The 21,645-nt window shown below is 41.4% G+C and overlaps 1 protein-coding gene across 2 annotated transcripts in view; it reads right to left on the bottom strand.

The window, feature by feature from the left end:
- The window catches only part of lima1a (LIM domain and actin binding 1a), a 34,978-nt gene extending 15,914 nt beyond the window's left edge, over nucleotides 1-19,064 (bottom strand). The window contains exons 1-3 of one of the 2 annotated variants that reach the window (XM_036534053.1): nucleotides 18,907-19,064; nucleotides 3,066-3,197; nucleotides 1,424-1,469 (exon numbers count right to left, since the gene is read on the bottom strand). In XM_036534053.1, coding sequence (XP_036389946.1) covers nucleotides 1,424-1,469; nucleotides 3,066-3,187 — 168 coding nt within the window. In that variant the 5' untranslated portion in view covers nucleotides 3,188-3,197; nucleotides 18,907-19,064. Of the gene's footprint in view, nucleotides 1-1,423; nucleotides 1,470-3,065; nucleotides 3,198-8,814; nucleotides 8,907-18,906 lie in introns of those variants that run through there. The other variant, XM_036534051.1, reaches the window with a different exon arrangement.
- Between the last annotated feature and the right edge of the window lie 2,581 nt (nucleotides 19,065-21,645).

Raw genomic sequence — 21,645 nt, forward strand, 5'->3', positions numbered from 1 at the left:
TGAGGTGGGGTATGTAATGTAAAGGGGCGAGAGAGAGGGAAAGAGAGAAAGAAAGGGTGAGAGAATTTGGGGAAAAGAGAGAGAAAGCAGGAGTAAGAGAGAGAGGAAGGGTAAATAAAGAGGGTGAGAGGGACAGAAAGACACTGTCTGTGTGCAGGAATGTATTTGATTTGTGTGTCTGAGAGCTACTCATGCAGAAGACTGTGCCATTTATGGTGACTGACACTAAAGGACCTGATCTGCTTGATCTCAGAGCTTCACTCATGTGCTAATGAGTGCCAGCAGCACTGGTCTAGGTATGGGGATCCTTTGCTGTGGTATGCTAAGAACCGTGGTAATGGTGCAGACATATACAACTCTGACGGCAAACAGTTCTGTTCCTATGTGAAAGCATTCATCCAGTCTGACCTGGAAACCCGGGTCTGGACAGGTATGCTGGGAAGCATGCGTGCAATGTAATTAATTGAAAATCAATTAAAAATTGTAACCTATGTAAGTCAGACTCGATAAGAGCATCTGCTATATGAAAATAATGTAATAATGTAATACTTCATGACTTTACATTAAATTAACAACAAAGAAGCACTAGGTCTCAGAAAAAAAACATGACTGAAGTACAGTATATTAATGTGTGTTCCTATGGTGAGGAGGTAACCTTCTTGAAGGAAACAATACTTCAGTGGTAACTAACAAGTTCGTCTTTACATAAATAGCAGCACTGCTCAGTGAGATGCCAATCTCACCAGTTGGATATGATGTGTTATGCATGGATTAAGGAAGCATTGCTTACAACTTGAGGGTTAAAAATACTGGCAGATCACAGGGGGAAACATTTATGACTAGCATTTAAGATGAAATTTGTATGGTCAGAACACTGCTCAGCGGTAAGAAGTCCATGTTCTGTCCTTAACTTACTGCTGCCACAAACAGAGACCCAAATCTGAGGAAAGTCAGGGGTACTCATGGCTTGGAGCCAGAAGGTGGTAGGTTTGAATCCCAACTGCTGTTTTTTTTTTAGTAAGGCAACAGAAAATCCTGCTTTGCTGACTCTGTAAGCAGATTGGATCTGGAGGGCAGTTTGCCCGACTGCCTGAGAACACGACATCCCTTGGATGTAGTTTACACGGCCTGACCAAAATAAGGAATACACAATAAGCAACATGTGTTCTGTTGCTATTCTTATTGAACAGCAGTCAGCAAACTACTATAGAACTACAGAAACATGTGATTTCATGTGTTGCCAACACCACATACCATAATTTACTGTTGGTGGTCACTTTCCTGTCACTTCCTCTTGAGCAGTGCTGATTGCAGACTTCAGACAATCCAAAAAGCAGTTTCTGATCATGTCATGTCAGTCACCTGCACCTGACCTGCCTCCCTTCCCAGCATCCTCTCTGTTTCATGAAGGATAGACACTCACCACTTTTTTCTTCTCAGAGTTCACCTCTTCTGCGGCTTTCTGATACCTGGAGACAAGGGCAGGGGGTGGGGATTGAGAAAGAGAAAGTTTAATAATAAAACATACCATTTCATATCCCCAAAATTAATAACATTCTGACAAGACTCTGGCTATTTACCTGAAGAAAGAGGTTCTGCATTCTCTGCAGTCAAATTTATTTTTCAATGCTAAAAATGACACAAACGAAACCACACTGCCCTCTGCTGGTCAGGGGCAGTATAAAACAAATACAGCCTCAAAAAATTCTATCAGTCTGAAGAGTATGCAAATAAAGAATACACAAGCAAAATTTTTCAGTGTATGCATTATAAATCTACATACATAGATTTACATACATATACACAACTATGTTTACACACAATTGGGTAGATAATTGGGTAGATAAGAGAAAAGTAAATGCGTAAATGTCTGGTCTAGAAGTTAGGAAGCGCACTCTACAGTCAGAAATGGAGCTGGAAACACAAATGCCAGCAATGCTGAGATACTGCAGGAATAGTTTCAATTTCCTTGCCAAGGCCTGTGAGATGAAGATCTACACTGCTAGTCATGGATTTATCTTCAAATTGCATCCTCCACCTCCCCCACGCACATTCCCAAAAATTCATGGAGAGATCTTATAATCCCAGCTCAATTAGCCTGTTTACAGGGCCTCCCAGAACTTGACTGTGCCTCAAATGTTGGTAGCTGGATTCCGGCTCGCAGCTTAACGAGGATCAGGGAGAGCACATCGATTTTTCTAAATGAGTCAGAGAAACCAGCGTCACGGGGGAGACATGTACGCGATTCGCACTTGATTACTTTATTGAAGTAAGAGAGAGGGTGAGAGTCACAGGGAAAGGATCAGCAGAGCGGGGGAGAGGAAAAGTGAAAGATTAAAATCAGAGAAAAAGAGTGAAACTTCAAGAGCAATTTTTAGCAACCAGCATTATTTAAAGATGGGTGAGTATCTAGAGAAAGAGAAGGTTTGTCTGCCACTGTTGTAATTGCCCTGTCATGTAAATACTTTTGGTCCAGAGAGATAAATCCAGACTGTAGAGTGCCGGTTTGATAAACGAGCAGTCTCTGGCAGCAAACAAACGGAAAAGCCATTGCTATCCCTCTGAGAGGGAGTGAGTGAGAGAGAGGCTGGAGCAGACATTACACGGTGCTGGAAACATCCGCAACAGCACTCGAATGGGACGGCGGGTTCGGAGGCGGACACGGCCCTCTGCAGGGAACACAAGCCTGCTGCTGCTGTCTCCTCTCTGTCTCGCTCGCTGCCTTACCTCACCTCAACACCTCAGCGTGAGGACAGATCGTGCACAGACAGAGCAGCACGGTCAGCACACATGCATGAGTCTACAGTTACCGTGTGGGTGAGAGAGAAAGAAAACAAGGGAGTGAGTGAGCGACTGTGTGCAAGATGTGGGGGATGGGATTTGCTCAGTAGGTGCATGTATCTCCACACGCGCGACCGTGTGTGTGTGTGTGTGTGTGTGTGTGTGTGTGTGTGTGTGTGTGTGTGTGTGTGTGTGTGTGTGTGTGTGTGTGTGTGTGTGTGTGTGTGTGTGTGTGTGTGTGTGTGTGTGTGTGTGTGTGTGTGTGTGTGTGTGCGTGCACTCACTTGGAGAAGCGCTCAGCGATGGCGTTGCTTTTGCCCCGCGCGCTGACCAGCGACAGCTCCCTGGCAGTGACCCGGAGCGACTGGGATGCCCACTGACTGCGGCTGAAAGGTGCTGCTGCCATGTCTTGATGCCTAGGAACAGGAATAGGGGACAGGGCCTCGTCAGACTTGCTAAGCAGAGCGCTGACTCTGCACAGGTCTACAGAAAGAGGATGGGAGCTATACACCACCAACCAAGTCACTCAACCAATCTGTGGATACCAGAAATCAAATTCCACACATTCATCTCATTAAAACAACCCAAGAATGATGAGCCTCAGTGAAGATGACACTCTTATGCAGAGCCACTTCCAGCACTAAAGAACAGGAGTGTATCCATTCAAATTAAATTAGCAACAGTGTCAGACCAGGCTAACAGCACTCCCAGACCAGTGAGTGTCAGCACAACATTGTTCAAGCACTGCCACAGGTTAACTAACCCAAAACTAGACAGCCTAGAAACCTAAGGGAAGTTAAGTGCGTATACTTCCAACATTATATTACTTTACATTACTTTATATTACTTTACACATCTGGCATATTTATATTAATTCATTTGGCAGATGCTTTTATCCAAAGCAACTTACAAGTAAGGCAGAGTACAACACAAGCAAAATGCCAATAAGGAGTCAACAATATAAGAAGCACTGCATGACAAAGTTTCAATAGTTGGCCAGACAAGGTACAAGCTAGCTGGTAGAGATAAAAGTGCAAAGTGCATGAAACCATAGAGTATTTTTTTTTTTTCTTTTAATGGAAAACAAAGTTTACAATAAGAAATTGCTTTAGGTGGTAGCGTTTCTGGTGTTCAGGTGAGCGCAGAAGAGCTGTGTCTTCAGATTTCTCTTAAGGATAGTGAGAAAAATGTGAAGACACGGCTCTTCTGCGCTCATATAAATCTGGAGTGACTTCCATTTCTCACATTATCAATTCATACAGCCAAAATTTTTACTGAGCATTGTTCATTTCTGGTAGCATTGCCTCACCTGGGGAGCCAACCTGCAACTTTGTGCTTGCAAGCCTGGCTTCTTAACCTCTATATCTGTACCACAGACAACTGTTTCCTGCCTGAGTGTCTGAGTCAGACTGTGATGTCACAAAGTGGGCCACATGACCTGCTGACAAGGTCTGCCTTGCAGGTGTGCGGTCTTCCCACGCGGTGATGTCACAATGATGTCAGCCATCCACCTGTTTCCTGCAGTAGACAGACTGGAGTCCGGAACAGGCAGGAACCTGCAGACCCACCGGCAGCTGCTGTCATTTGCGGATTAGAGCGTGACATGTGGAACACATCATATAGCTGAGGAGGCCTATTCTCACCATGCTTCCTTTTAATAAGCACCATCCTGTGCCAACATTACTAACAATGCAGACCTTACAAAGGCAGACAAAATGCAGCTGCAAAATGCTGTGACAAGCCATGACAGAGCCAATCTGTCAGAGAGGGGGACCTTACGGACAACCTGCAGAACGTCAGATTACGGTAATAAGTCCTACCTTTTACACACAGTTCATCTGTAATGGTTATTGGCACACAGACCAAACAGTCACAGCTAAGTGCTTTGTACATCATCTTCAGAAAGGATGCAATAAATCTGACAGAAATTTAAAAATCTAACCAATTTTCAGTCTTAACTGAGAATAAATAAATGACCACAGATGACAAATGTCAAATTCCTGGAAAATAATGTAATAACCTTACCAAACCAATACAACTGTCACAATGACAGCCTTAAAAATGAAAGCCTTTTCCTTTCCTCCATATCCTCATTTTTAACCCTTGTCATGCTTTGGCTGCAGCACACAGTACTTTCATTCCTCTGTGGCAACATATCTATATCACATTACCACTGGCTGCAGGGTGGAAACTGGTTTCTCACCGTAGCACCTACAGCCACACTTGTTTTCTTGCTGGCATGAGTTCAAAGCAGTTGCAGTGCAGATCATCTGATGTTTATATCAGGTGGATAGTGATGGTGGATACCGATTATTAGACTAATACATACATATTATATAGAGATTAGTGGATCTACAAAGGGCCTCCTTTGAACTTATCCCAACAGACAAGCAGAGTCTCTTGCACATCTCATACTGTGCTTAGATCAGATCCAGATAATCTAAAGTGGGGGAAGTAGTCCATTTTCAGTAAGCACTCAGGTTAATGGTAGGGATCTTCATCTGATCTGAACACAATAAGTACATTTACATAACCTAAGCAAAACACACTAGGAAAATTTAACTGTTCAAAAATTACGCTGTCATTTGTCCCTTCTTGGTGAGGGTTTTGATTAAGGTCTCTTGTCCACATGGTGTTACAAGCACTCCATTGCCTTCCCTTTTTAATTTGCTCTAGATAAGGCATCTGCCAAATTATTTAATGTAAAGTCTGAATGTGATCTCTGCCTTTATTCTGTTCATTCCATCCTTTATGTAAAACAATGGGCATAAGAGTCCCCAAGGCTTAGTAAACTTTTCTATAACATGTACTGTGAGTACACAAAGCCAAAAACGGTGACCAATGCCTGGCTTTGCCTTTTCTTGTTGCAAGCTGGCAAAATGCAATCGGTTCGATTGCATGATGTCTTTCCCAGACCACTGAGAAACGATGACTCAACATGCTACTCATGGAGCGACTCTGTCCTGAGAATGGGACTGTGGGATACTGACAGTGCTGCACAAACACACCCCTCCACTCTCATTCCCTGAGTCATCTGACTCATTCCCGCTGCACTCTCTGCTCCTTCTACCTGACAGACAGCTCCTTAGACAGCTCAACCAGCATCCCCTTCAATGAGACATATGTGACTGGTAGGATGATTCGCTCACTGGGTGAGCTAAACAATTTAACTTCCTGTCCAATTAACTAGATGCCTCAAACCCCTAAAAGGGAGTTCATTTATTTGAACAAAAGGTATGTGTCTGTGTGGGAGAACAAATGTGTTCATTTAGAATCAAGAGAGAATTCAAAAGCAATAAATGTTTCCAACTCTAAAGCACTTTATTGTTTATTGCATCTAATATCCTGCCCCATAAATCTCAACCAGGTCAGGGCTGTGCCAAAATTATTGTGGCCCTTACCTTAGTGACTCTCTGTGACTCAATGGACACAGTCAGCATAGTGCTTACAGATGTGTAATTTACAAGGAGTACAGGCAAACAGTGTAACATATTGCAAAAATACTGTGGCAATTGGGCTGTTTGGGTTATGAAAAAAATCCTATTCATGTGGTTATACAGGGATTTGTTAACATGCAGTAAGTGTACTGGAGCAGAAAACATCACAGAATGTGCTTTGATGTGGATCTACAAAGTGAAACTCAGTAATTCAGCAACTAATGGTCCAACATTCCAAGTCATATCCTACAATGACACACAGATTTTAAAAACACACAGTTCCTGCCTCATTCCTTAATTCATTCAGATAATTTAAGACACTGTTGAGAGGAAATGTTGCGGAACGTCCGGTATTTTATCACGGTAGTGCTGTGCCGTGCTGGAATGTACTGCCTCGCAGCAAAAAAAAAATCCCACCAAAATCAAGCAGTCCTCTTATTATGACTAGTGTCATGTGACCCGTGTGAGACAGGCCTCTGAGGTGCAAACATGTGACATGCAGGTCCTCTCACTGCCCCAACCGGGCCTCAGACGGGCCCCTTGGACAGAGGAGGTAGAAGTCCTCACCCCCACCTCCAGACTGAACACCAGTCAAACACAGGGTCTCAGCAGAGCCCTTTACATTTACACAGAGCCAAATTCAGATCAGAAGAGCGGCTGCAGTACAGGTGACCTTCTAACGTCGATTTACTTAGAACAACCTGAAACATTTTAAATGGAATTTCAATTCAAGCAGTCACACAGCAACTCCCCAGTCTTTGAAGCAGAATACCTATAAGATAGCTGTAAGGTATTACGATAATGTCCTTATGACTTTTTTAAGCAAAAAATGCCAAGAATGCCAAAAACACCCTTCAGTGATACCATTGGACAACAAGTAGAACACATGACCTGGGCTGGAACAGCTGGAAGCAATGCTCTTGAGATTTGAGATAAAGTAGTAGTAAGTAAGTAGTAAAGTAGTACATAAGCTCTAGTTGGATGTATTAGAGAATACTGAGGAGGCTGGTATAAGTAAAATAAGCCCTTGTCTCTGCTGTCCCTGTTTTGGGAATGCTGTCGTGAATCCAAGGTTCTTTTAATAAAAATGGGCTCGTATTGCTTTAAAAGTCACAAAAAGACGCTGTGAAGGAAGGGAAAGCCAATGTCCTCCAAACATTCATGAGGGGTCAAGTATATTGTGCAATATTGAGCAACATAAGAAAGTGATCTATAACAGCATATTAAATACAGTGAATAAGGAGACCCTTTCTGAGCTTGCCTGTAATTGCAGATTGAATGGCTGAATGTTTTCTGGCACCAAAAAATGACATTTATTATCACCCTAAACAACGGAGAGAAACAACCCACAACTCACCTCGGCCTCAAAACGTTTGAGTTACTCAAATGAACAACGATGGTGTCCAGCTGATAGCAGTGTTACATAACGCAGCAGTACCAAACCAGCTCTCAACTCCACATGAAGCCTGAGCACACAAGCCATCAGCCTAGTGATAATCACAGATTTTCTAATTTCGCTGATTTTCTAATCAGATCACTGCCCATATTACGTGTTCTGGGAGAACCTGGGAGATTTGGCTTATTTGTGCAAGAAAAAACACAAGGGCTTCATCGTAAAGATTAAAATTGCAACACAAAGAATCCAATACTATATCTTTTAGAGGCAAGAGGTCATCATGTATCATGGTTACTGACTCAAAAGACAATTTTTCAGGTCAGTTTAAAGTACGAGACACAATTCATCCCCTTGACTGGAACAGGAAAGTGAAACAAACAAATCAGTTTGTTGAATTGAAGAATCAATGGAAGCACTCCCCTTCCCCCAAAAAAAGTTCCACTCACTTTTCTTCCTCACTATAAATTTACACGCTGTACTCCAGTTGTTAAAACTGGAAACTCTAGCAACAGCCTAGCAACTGGCAGCAACCTCAATGTAAATCTGTCATCAACAACAAAAGCAAGCAAGATTCAGGCTTAGGTAGAGACAAGGACTACAACAGACATCCACATCTCACAACACTACAGTGAAGGAAAATAGAAATACAAACATTATAGACATTAACATGTCAGCTTAATGTGACAATCATACCAGAGAACAGTCGGCTAAACATGTGGCAGCTAAGGATGCTATTCATTGATATTAGCAACAACTGGATGAAAACTGAACTTCTCATACCAGGTTTACGCCTTCTAGCTTAGAGACTGGTAGTGAAACACAGTCCTCTTTGATTTTAGCAGTAATTCTACCTAGCCCATCACCTGTGGTGGTGGATCAGTTCTCACAAAGACACCAAAACGCTGCCTTCTTACATTCCAAAATCATAAAAAAAAGAATACTGCCTCTAGGAGTACAGTTGTTAAAGCTCTTGTTATTTAGGATCCCTAGCCCGTCCATAATTACATTTGCAGACAGATGCACAAAAAGACCCTCTGTAACAGAGTTAAACAGCTTTGCTCATACAATGAAAAGCTGGGAGTGATTACCGCTACAGCTCATCTTAGGGTCACTTGTCTGAAATGCTAGAAGTTCAGGCAGAGGGGCTGTCTCTTTTAGAAAAGGAAACCACATTAACCAATCTCTCCTCGTAGTACTCACGTTTTATACTTGAATAATTTGTTCTTTGTTCCAAGCTTTCCTCAGCTGAAAGTTGCAACCTCTTCAACTGGCTCTCTCTCTCTGTTTCAGAGGAAGTCTTGTTGCAGTATGTGTGGATCTGTGGGAGGGGAGAGGCAAGGTCATGTGGTATTCTGAACCAATGAGACTGTACTGCCCTCCACCTGCCAGGTGTGAACCTCCTCCCAACTTAGCAAGGTTTTCCCTTACTTTTCAGCCACTCTGTGTGTGTGTGTGTGTGTGTGTGTGTGTGTGTGTGTGTGTTGGGGGGGGGGGGGGGGGAGTTAGACAGGCTGTCACATGAACAATAACAGGAAAGAGAGCCCTGTCTGCCTACAAAATACTCTAGAAAAATGAGTCACCTGCCTTGTAATGTTAGATGTTGATGTCAGAAGTATGGCAGAAATACTTGATACAAGTCAACAAAGTGAAAGCAAGCTGGTGGGTTCAGATAAAATTCATTTAATCCTTAAAAAAATCAAAACATGTTTATTCCAACTGCTCAGACTGGCTTTATCATTTTCACCTTTACAGTTTCAAGGGAACTTTTTAACATCTAGCACTTGTAGCATTCTCATCATTGAGACAGCATTTTGCAGTAAATAGGATATATGTGAAGTTAAGCTTGTAGGATTCAAAAAGATTTCAAAAAGTTGGGTAATAAAGCAGTGGTCAAGACAAAATACAAATGTTGCCAAGTTGCCAGTTTGGTTGGGTTGCTCTGTTGCTTTACATTAAACCTAATGAAAGTTAATGTAATGACTAACAGACCATAAAATCTGTCAGATTTTGGCAATATGCAAGTAGTTCCCTATTTACCTGAACTCACAAAGCAACATGATAAATATCAGCAATATCGAAACCTACTTACTGATTACACTCCCTAAGTGTCTGCTTACACTATGGTAAAACTGTCACTGGAACCCCTGCCAGTGACAGTGAGAGCATTCCACAAGACTAGGCACCGTGGTCTCCGATGGGGAGGGTGAAGGATGAGTCATTAGTGGGGAGGAAGAGCTGCTGGATAGTTTTTGAGCCAGCAAAGGATGTACAAACCAGACTGTCAGCTTTCCGTGCTTAGAATTCCCCTCTAGCAGCCCCCATCAAGTCACATCTGGTGATTCCTGGGAAGAAAGGGACTTACCAGCACTTAGCATCCACTAACCCCGTCTCCCACACATGGACATACCACCCCGCCCATATCCGTGATCCTTAAAATGGCAGTTTACACAAAGCCCAATGCCCTCAAAGGAATCTCACTGTGGTTCTCTCTGTGGTGGATTCAGCTGATTAAAATGCCAAGGGTTTCAGAGACACCTTAGATCTTACTCAAGAAATAAAATTAACTATGTCACAGAGCTCTCAATTTCTACCAATTTGGTTTGATTTTTGCTGTGTGACCTGGAATTCTGAATGGGTCACACATGCGTGACTACGTAATTGCCCCTGTGTGATCAACATGAAAATAAAAAGTAGTGCTAAAAAGGCTCTTTAGTAACAGTCAGTCTTTCTCGATACCTGTTGTCTGATGACACAGATTCTGTTTAAGCAATTCAGTACATCTAATAAATCATATCCAATTGTTACTTCATGCACTGTTAGAGACTTGCTAACCAATTTGCTTGCTAATCTGGTATCATCTTTAGCACAAACACTGTGCACTGTGTTGAACATTGCTCTATAGGCTTAGAAAAGAAATGAAACATACTGTAAAATCCATTATTACAAAAGGAAATGAATCAGCAGAGGACAATAAATCTGTCAAATTTAGTGTGAATAATAGTTTAAGCGACGTTGGTGACAGGCAAACCTTCATCAATGCCAAACCTGGTGTATCATGTGCAAAGAAGCCAACAGCATGTGTGATCCAAGAAGAGCGGCTTCATGAGTTCCCTTGGTTAAAGAACATGAACAAAAATGGCAATATGTACTACATATTCTGTGATCAATGAGGGATCAAGACTGTAGGTGAAAGCCCCTTTTCAACAGAATAACACGCTTTAAACTTGAGTCCCTCGTCAAAAAGTGAGTTCGCCTTAAACATAAAAAATACCATATGCCACTGAAGAAAGAGACAAAAAGCATTGCTGTTCATTTCAAATTGATATTGTTAAGACATGATCCAATAAAGTATGTAAATTGTTCTAGGAATCCATGCAGCCACTAAGTCAGCATTTGCTGGTCTTGAGGAGCTGCCTAAAGCTGGGATAGAGGAGAGGAGTAGCAGCTCTTGTAATTGAGCAGTCAGGGGGACATATCATCCCATTTCACTAGTGAGCGTACTAGTGAGCCACACAAATCATTAATTATTAGCACTGTATGACTATCTATATCTACCTGCTTTGCAAGCTGAAATGTCATTTTTACACTTTTGGAAACTGTCCAGAAGGATATTATGGTGGCTAATGTGCATAGCTTTCTCCATTTGGTTTGGAAAATATACCACCTCAGCACAAACTCTAGGAGAGACCATGGGTGATGCTGAGGAGTACACAAACTTGTATGACCACACAGACCACCTGGTTGCCACTGCCAAAGGCCACTGCCCAAGGCCAGCGTGAACTTAAATATTCGGTACCGTCATAATGTCACTGACATGACGTCTTTCACTAACATCAATATTCAACTTGACTTAGCCTATGCAGATCATTACTTTACGCAGATCAAAGACACCACAGAGGAAGGCATATTTACTGCATTGTCATCACATTATGTCTGTGCAGCAATGGACTACTTAGAGGGCAGTCAAAGAATACACCATATCTGAGATTTAAATCACGCCACATTCAGTATGAATAAGTGACGTCTTCTTGACATAAACAGGAAGTCGGGGCAGGTCCCTTCATGCAGCTCAATACTCAACTAGCCAACATGACCTATCATGTACACCTGTACACAAAATAACATGAGAAACAATCCCTTTGAGTTAGGATGGACTAGAAAAGGGGATTGATGTCCAAGCCTTTCAGTGACATTGTATTTAGATGATATATCCAAAACATAGCCCTGGTAGGTAAGATTCCCCCAAATACCAGGCGTACATGTTTGATACCTATATATCTTTAAACAATATCCATGAAGTGGGCTGCTTTCAGGTTGTGCACATTGCTGTTCCTCATACTATTACTATGTTCAGACATTCTAGTTTTTATTCCCCTTTTTGTTCTGCCAACAAATGCTAGCCTGCATGGGCAAAAGTATCGCACGTCTGTGGAAAAAAGTTTGTCTGTAATGGTTTAACTAAAGTGGGCACAATTGTTTAAGAAATCCCAGAGTCCAATGTGGCTAAATCTGTAATTAGCACCCAGGGCCTACTGTGACAGTGACCTTACAAGACTATAGAATGTTAACGTGACCTAGAATCTCTTAAGGACTGCAGGGACAACTCAGAGTTCCAGAAGTAGATTCAGGCCTCTTCTATTTGTAAAAAGAGGATCTCAATCCATAACTTTGCAGCAGAATCATCTGTACCAGACCCTAATCCAACATATAGAACATATCCAGTTCATTCCAGTGGAGTGGTACTACATAAATCATTATTTCATCTTGATAATCCAAATCACATGATTGCCACATGGAAGAGTGCATTTGCAACGCCAACAGTTTAACTGAATGTGCTGAACTCTCATTCCAAATACTTGAGTTTTCAGTAGTTTGACCCAAATTAGGCACCGTAGTACAGTAATAAGAGAGATGGTTTAGGTCACCTGTTAAAATGGGGGAAGATAAGATTACTACATCTTCCTGCAGTCAGACACAAAATGCAAGATTCCACAGAAAAAGTAGAAATGTATAGGCTGTGGTTTGGAACTACAAACACAGCATTGAAATGGTGCATCTTTGAAACCTTGTCGGTTATTTCAGCCCACCACTGATGTGTGATATATTGACATGTACATTGTATGTCATATATTATATTCAAAATATGTGAGGGAGCAATGGCACCACTAGATGGCACCACAGAAGCCACTAAACAGAAAGCTGAAATTGTCCATACCTGAACATCCTGTGTTTGAGACATGCATACAAGGTAAGTACATCAAAGATTATATTACCTGGTTAGTTGAAGTTGAATTTTTTCAGGAAGAAAGGTACATTGTAACCCATTGACTAACACATTTGCCATGCAGAACAAACGCAATATGTGACTTTGCCATAAAATACAATGACACTGCTACTTGTGAGTACAAAGACCAGTATTTTAACTGTGTAATTCATAGATTTAAGAGCTGCTTAAATTGCATTTTGTTCAGGTTTGACATTCATACAGGACCACTACTACATGACATCTTACCGCTTTAATATTTTTAATAATTAAAGTGTACTTGATGACATTGTCATTGAAAACATGCACCATATTACTTTAGAAGCTTCTCAAATGCTACACAGTGTGGTCAAAAATTAACTTCTCTAATAAGGATCAAACAGCAGAACAAAGGTTGATAAATGGACCATTGCCTTTAAACGAGGAAGAGACCAAATAGCCAAATATTTTTGCTGCTGGTAAACACCTGATGACTTAAAAAACAAACAGCTAAGCATGAAAATATATAATCAACTCTTAACGTCCCTTGGGGAGCAGAATTTAGGAAACTTAAGCTATGAGTTAACTGTGAATTTTCTGGTGGCTGTATCAGCTAAAGTGGCCCGAGCACAGGCTGAGCCTGGCAGCCATGGTTCAAGCCAAGACAGCCAAAAGTAATCAGAACTCCACAGTAGCGCTTCAAATTGGCCACCTTAGGTACGGATTGGTGTGTTAGCAGGATTCCCTTGTCTTTCTTCCACATGTCCCCCAATGACCTGTGAAATGCCTGCAACATCCCCTGGTGATCACTGGGGATCCTCCAATTGATGTCTGCCCCACTGCGGTGTATTATGGCACTTGTTTTGTGAATAATAACTCTTGGCTGCATCCAATTGTATCAAATGATTGCACTTACAAGCATAGAGGGTGTTTAACTGGCAATACCAAATAGGGGGAAAAAGGCTAGACATAACAAAATCACCAGAAAAGTCAGGAAAATGTATATCGATAACTGGTACCTGAAACAGGGGGTCCTGCCTGAGATATAGCAACAAGCCACAAAATCTAAAAAAACTAAGCACACATTTGGTAAAGTCTGATCTAAAAACTTCAAGTTTATTCTAAAATGGGTACACTGTCAATTGCTTTCAGTCTCGTGGAACAGAAGACATTGCCAGGACAGTTATGATAAGCTCGCTAACCCTTTATGTGCGATTTCCATTTTGTCGACTGATGGTTTTGGCTCCCGAGCAGCTCAGTAGGCAAAGAACTCTTCTCGAGTGCGGGATGAGCCCTACAACCTGGGTTTGAAAGCCATCTGGCTGTCCAATCTGTCAGGTACCATCTTTCAAGAATCACCAGTACAGTACTGGTACAGTGGAAAAACAAGTTAGCTTCCACTGGGAAAGGGTTTTCTTGTCTCACTGCTCTCAGGCACCATTGCAGTTGGTCAGATACCTTCGAGTTGTTCAGATGATATTGGTGGAGTAGTGCCTATCCTCCAACTGGTGCCCACAGTACATGGTGCAACTTGCAGTGTGAAAAATACCCATTGGCTGCATCCAAGTGTATTGGAGGATTGGGTTTGTCTCGCGTCAGTGCTCCTGCATGAGTGCAGAGTCATGAGACAAGACTAATATAAATCTGGCAATTCCAAAACAGGGTTGCATAAATCAGAAAAAGTATGCTAGGTGGTAAGTTTACCCAGACAGGGTAGGAATCTTTTCAGTAGCTTTGCATAGCCATTGACCCCAACCTGAAACTCTATATTTCTGGTGTGGATACACAACGAAACAATCTTAGCTACTATTGTCTTGAATGATTTATTGGAAGTGAACTTTGGTTTTGAGATATGTCCATGCATGGTTGGATCTGAGCCCAATGCAGCATTTTTGTCCCAAACTGTAACACATCACACAAAAAGGTAATCAGAGAATGTACAAGATTCTTCAGGCCAACGCAGGCTACTTCCAGTCCTCCTTAAATCTCCTGTTGTTCCTCCATAGTCTCAGATAAACCTGGAGATGCGTCATTGTGAAGGAAAAGATCAGACACAGAGACTCCACTGCGGCTCCACACACTGGGAAAATGCCCCATAATTCTCAGAGGGAACAAAGACACAAATAAACAGAACGGTAATGAAATCCAGCAGAGCAAGCAGGGAGGACAAGGGGATGTTGTGCTTGGCTTACAAACGTGCTCCCTGGCTCCGCTCTGCAGAACAGTGGTGTCTTCCTGTTAGGTCCAGGGGCTTGAAGAGACCACGGAGCTAGCAAAGAGGGTGGTATGGGGGCGAATTCACCTCTTCCCTCTTCCCTCTTGTTCATTCTCAGATTCTGCCCGCCCCCTCCAAAAAACAAAAAATAAAAAAAATAAAAAAACCCTTCCCCTAATGAACCTGCACAATTCTCCAAGTCTGGAGCTACCTCTGTAGAACATGTCTTACCCCACACCAGGCTGAGTCCAACAGCTCAAGTTCAAGAGCTGCTAACACGGAGCAGGATTTGTTCTAGATCAAAGGAGCAGGCATAATGTCAGAGCACTTTCCACACACGGTTCCAAATCAAATTCTAAACCCATCAAACTGCAAAACCTATTGTGCAGAACATCCTGTGCTGTGCATTGTTGCAGGCAAACAGTGTCAAGCAACTAGACATGGCTTGGTGTGTACAGCTGATTACATCTACCCAGAGATTCCGATTCCTTAACTGGTCCCTGATGATGGGGTCTTTTCCTCCCATTTTAACACTGCAACACAGAGACACTAAAAAAGGACACACATCTCATTCATTACATGCTTTTCTCACTATGACTTCACAGTGATAGCTATGCAGGACTGGTACTACTGGTAGGAGGTAATTCTTTTCATACCACATTAGAACAATCCACTGCATGGGGTGGGATTGGTGCAGTAATAATTTGGTGAAACAATAAGTTGCACTGAGCTCTAGGGGGCACAGTCATGACCACAGAGTCATATCTGAAAGCCCTCAACGTCCTCTATGCCCTCCACATCTTCTATGTCAAGTTTCAGTGTCAAGGCAATGCAGCACACATGTACAAGACTAAGCAAGACTAAAGCACCTTATCTGAGCAGCATCAGAGAAAGTGCGCCCTGTGCTCCTCATCCTTCTTTTTCCCTACACCAGTAGAAGTGGGGAGGACATGCTGCCTGGTGTGTATGCAGGTATTTTCTCCAGCCTTGTAGATCTCCCTTTTTTCCCCCCATTTTGTAGGCAATAGATGGTATGTTAAGACTACACTTCTGCCCTGATAGTACAATGCATTTTAGGGAATGCATTGATGAGAACAAATAGATCTGTTTAAGTTACTGGACCGACTGCTGTAGGGAGACTGTAAATCACTCCGCTTTACAGATGTTCCGATGCAATTCTTGATTACACCAATGCGAACTTAATTCGCATTTACTGACAGCTCAAATCCATACATTTCCATTTATGATATAAAAGAAACTAGCTAGCCTGCAGTTGGGTATGATAAATGCTTAAATGCACAGTGACGTATGGGGTCAAGGGGCATCATAGAGTGTGATTAACGTGCGTTAATCTTTTTTGACACATTTTTTTTTTTATAATTAATCAAAATTAACTCGTTATTTTGACAACCCTAGGTGTATGACATTTTTCATTCATTTCTGCATGGAAAAAATAAACAAAAAGCAAAATATCTTTGATTTGAACATATTACTATGAAATCTGTAGTGAAATCTACGCCTATCAATCCCTCTATGCACAGGTATGTTATATACATACATACACGGTGTAGTCAAAATAATGAAAATACCAAATGAACTCATATTTTGAAGTAACTAAATCACAATTTAAAAAGAGGTCCACAAGTGTTTTAATGTCAATATATATTGCTTCTGCTATGAAATATGTTTATATATACACATTATTTATATATATATATATATATATATATATATATATATATATATATATATATATACACACATATATATACATAATATTATATTATATTATATTAATGTAAACACACATTAATATGCGACATAAGCAATATGAGAGATCTAACAGTCATGACCAGAAGAACAGTGGTCTGAAGTTGAAGTTTACTGGCAGGGAAGGACAGATACCTGCTAAAAATGACAAAAAATGGCCTCAAAAATAACCACAGAACTGTATCTACACCTCCTTGACCCAGTCTCAACCAAAACTTTAATGCTTCGTAAAGCTGATATTTATGGTAGGGTTTGATATTTGGAAACCACTTGCAACAAAAGACAATCCACAACAACACATATCCCGCTGGAGCACAAAACCTGGACTTCTGAGTAATGGAAGAAAGTAGTAAAGTCTGATGAGTTGTCTCCTCTTTCACTTATGTCTGGACAGCTTTATGTTTGGAGAAAGTTAAAGCAAGCCTTCAACCCACTTTGCCTGTTCCCAACTGTTAAACATGGTGGTGGATCTGTTATGCATATACAGCCATTCTGTGGGAGTCACTGGGTCTGAATATTGGTCTTCATGGTAGAATTAGGCCAAAGGAATAAAAAGCTGTTTTAGGTGATCAGGTGCACCCTATGGTGCAAACATCATTTCATTGTGATGGTCCCATTTTCTAAGACAAAAATGGCCACATACATCCTGCTAAATGGATTCAAGAGTGGTTTCATAAACACCAGGATGAAGTCAAATACCTTCCATGTCCTCCCCAATCACCAGATCCAAAAATCATTTAATCTTCATGGAAAGTTCTGGAACACCCCATGCAGAGTACATTTCAACCTCTTTCAACTCTCAAAGAACTAGAGGCTTTCCTTCCAGAGCAAGGGTCCAATATCCCCCTTGGACCATCTCCAAAATCACCAGGCGATTTTTAAATATAAATCCAAGATGGTCAGGCCACATACCTACACTTAGAATGTCAAAACCCCCGTCAGGTACTTCATCATCAACCTGATAAAAGTGTATATTTCAAAATGCACTTTCTAATGCATTTTTAGTGACATTACTTTCACATTCAAATATACTCAGTTTTATGATGGAGATGAAGGAACCAATCTGAATCATCTGAACATGCTAACTTTCAACAAAAGTGGATTTGTACAAGTAAATTACAGGGTTAGCGGCAGTATCTGTGAACATGTGTTCTTGAATTAAATGGACTAAATGGGTCTACAGGAGGCCAGGCAGATAAACTTTATAGCCTATTAGTTACCACAAAGATGTTTAGAAATAAACATCATGGGTTACACCTATGTGTTACTATGTGTTCTGTAAAGATGTTCCCAAAATGAAACTCAGTCTGCCCTGGTGCAGTTAATTAAAGTCCCAAAAAAGAAAGAAAGAAACGAGAGGGTATCATCTAGGGTGGAACACGCTCTGAAAGGGAGCAGCTGACAAAGACATTGGGACATTAGTCGGTGCTCTCTGGCAAATATAAACATGCTGACCTTTTTCAGGCACACCTAATTAAGCAATGGTCGGAGCTAGTTAGACACACTGCGCTCCAAGACGGTGGTGCTGTTTAAATACCACATGCGGAATAGTAATAAGACCGGAACAGTCAAACAGGACCAAGAGAGGTGCTTTCGTTTGCCACTTTTATATTATTGCCAGTTCGGTACTACTGGGGTGAAAATGTAACACGCTGCCTGCAGCGGCACCGCATGGACTCACAGTCAGGGATAATCCAGCAATAAGAACGTCCCGATCGTCCATCGTCACGTTTTAATCTGCAACCACAGATGGAGCTGAACGCTTGTTAACGTTTCAGAAACAACTAGTCTAGTTGATGATACCGATCAACAATAACAAATAGCTAATGTTACACCATTCGACTTGAGCGCAACATAGGGCACCGACCGACGAAAGGAAACACCTTTAATAATACAACCACTCACTCACTCAAAAACAAACTCGCACATGCATGCTTATTTGTTTCCTTTTCTGTGGCGCGAAAGAACTCCAAAAGGCAAACTTTTTGAATTCGGCTGTTTAAATGCGTTCATGACCTAACAAGCTCACTACGGGAGTCATAGCACTCGGACACGTTGTACTTACTTGTACAGGTGCAGTTAAATGGATAATCCCACTGGTTGTTAGTTCTTATCGAAAAAAGTCATAACGGGGTGTTTTCAGCTCTGTATTACCCCCCCAAAATACGACAACCCGCATGTAAGCAAACGTGCATCCCCTCACCAAGCAGACATCATTAGGCTTGCACCCCCGTCTTGCCTCTTTCGGCTCATTTCAAACGTCGGGGCGGACCGACAGTGACAAGCGGTCATTTTTTGTAATCTTAAAGTGACAGTCGCAGCATTTCAGCAGGCCGTACTTTCAGGGGTCGTTTGTTAAAATTTCAGTTAGTTGGTTAGCTGGATACAATACGAAATTTCCAAACTGCCCACGAAGCTCTAAAAAGTCTCAAATTCCTTGAAATGCCAAATTGTTTCCTGTCTTATTGTCATGTCAGTAAATGCCACCAAAGACAAATATGCATGTAGGATATACATAATTTACACATAAATGGCACTTATATTCATACTTTAGACCACAAATTTAACAACAGAGAAAAATAGTTTGCTTAAATAACATTAAGGATGTTGATTTACATTTACATTTTGTAACCTTTTCAAGGTTACAAAACATCTTCGATCATCAGTCAATCATTTACATCTATTATTTAGGACATTCTGCTTTAAAAAACAGCATAAATCCATGCCAGATAGAGTTATTGGTGAGCTCTTGGACTTACAAAACCCTTAATGATATTAGTAAAATAAAAATAATAAACACAGACTTGGATAGCTGTAAATTGAGTTGCACTCATTCTAATCATTTATGCTAAAACATCTTACATACAATCCTTATATACAAATCCTTTCTGGATTTTTTTCAATTGTGGCTTAGTTGGTAAGGACATGTCCTTGTTGCCAGGAGGGGGCAGGATCTGCTTCCAGATCAGGCACTGCTGTTTTACTCTTGCACAACAGTCTTTTTTCCCCTCATTTTTCCATTTTCCCATTTTCTCCCCAATTTAGAATGCCCAATTTGTCATCGATGTTCGGTCCCAATCCATGGGAGGAGATGTCAGCCGCTGCTTCTTTTCGCACTGTGGTCCACAGGCCAAGCTAGCACAGAGATGAGTCGGAGACATTTCATATGCAGCTTTGGCACGTGGACCGTCCGATTGACCAGCAGGGGTTCTAATGGGACCGAATGGGACCAAAGCCCCTGCCGACGTACCCATCGATCGAACCTGGGCCGTGGCGTTCAATCTACACTCGGAACAAGTGCTTTACCGACTGAGCCACTCGGGAGGCCCCCACAACAATCAAGCCAAGAAAAACACCCTGGATAAGTGGATGCCACCAATGCCAAGTTCACATGTTTTCTAGGAATCACCCACACCTACAATTTCACATCACCCTAAAATCAATTTTTGCCTCCCTTGCAACAAAAGTACTGTATTGTGGTAAAGTAACATCTCACTTCAGATTTCACTTGTGCTTCAGTGGACTTCAAAGGTTCATGAAATACAGCTGAGACAACAAAGCCAACAGCTGTCACTTTCCAAGAAGGATTTTAAGTTACAAAGTTGCCTGTTGCAAGGTCATGTTGCAAGCCATTTCTGGTTCCAATGGCAGCAAGATCCTGATAAACAATACTGTGACACATAGGAGTTTCCAGGGTAGTCGACAAACTTGGTCTCCACTCTACAATGCAGTGACATTTCCGCATCATTCAAAGGCCAGGCTTTGTGATGAGGCCGAAATGTCCTACACTATTTGTGGTCAAATACAAAACATAGTCTGAAAGCCGAGCAAGCAATTAAACCCAGCTGCAAATGAAAGCATAACAGCGATTGTAGTGATATGATAAAAATAAAACTCCATGAAAATGCATCCAGGAATGTTCAAACTATCTTATGACCCAGGAAATTCAAGCTCATTAGAGAGAAAGAAGCAGTGAGAAAGCTTAAGTGGGAACTTTGCATTGTATATTTGTTTTTTGCACTCCATAAATCACGTTACGATAAGATTAGTTCAATTTTTAATCACTGGTACTGTTAAAATTCATGCAAAGTTAAAACATATTTTGACAGCATGCAGGAATACTGAATGCATATATGCACACAAACACATGCACACATGCGAGTATACCTCTCTCACAGTAACACACGTGCTATCTGTCGCTGTTTCTCAGCATTGGTGGGGAGTCCTGCTACATACAGAAACTCCATGCACGTTTTTTCTTACTTTCCTGAAAAAATGTTTTAGTACATTTCCATTGATCTTTCATAAATGTGTTTCTTAAAACTGTGTCTCAAACAGGGGATGACAAATTGGTGTGGATTTTTTTTTAACGGGTGGAATTTTTTTTGTTAACATTGCGATTATCCTCACAAACTGGTAACTGCTATTTGTGAATGTATATGTGCATACATGTGAGTGTAAATCTGTGATGTGATTTGTGATGTCATCAGTTTGCTTGTATTTTTAATGTAACACCAAGACTTACCATGAACCAGAAATATGATAATGGTCAGAAGTGCTATGATAGCGACCACAGTGCAGACAAGTGCAATGATAGTGTGGGGAAAGACAGATGGAAAGATAGGGTTGACTCAAAGTTGATGCAGCCAAATCAACAGAGCAGAATTTATAAAAGGCCAAGATTCAGATCCGGGGGATCCAGATCCAGATCCAGAAAGGATCCAAACAGAGGAACTCTTTGCATGAATATTTTAAAATCCTTTGGAATCTTACATTTCTTCGATATCCATGGGGTCTGGTGACA

The sequence above is a fragment of the Megalops cyprinoides genome, chromosome 7 (genome assembly GCF_013368585.1).
Source record: "Megalops cyprinoides isolate fMegCyp1 chromosome 7, fMegCyp1.pri, whole genome shotgun sequence".
Taxonomy (NCBI): Eukaryota; Metazoa; Chordata; class Actinopteri; order Elopiformes; family Megalopidae; genus Megalops; species Megalops cyprinoides.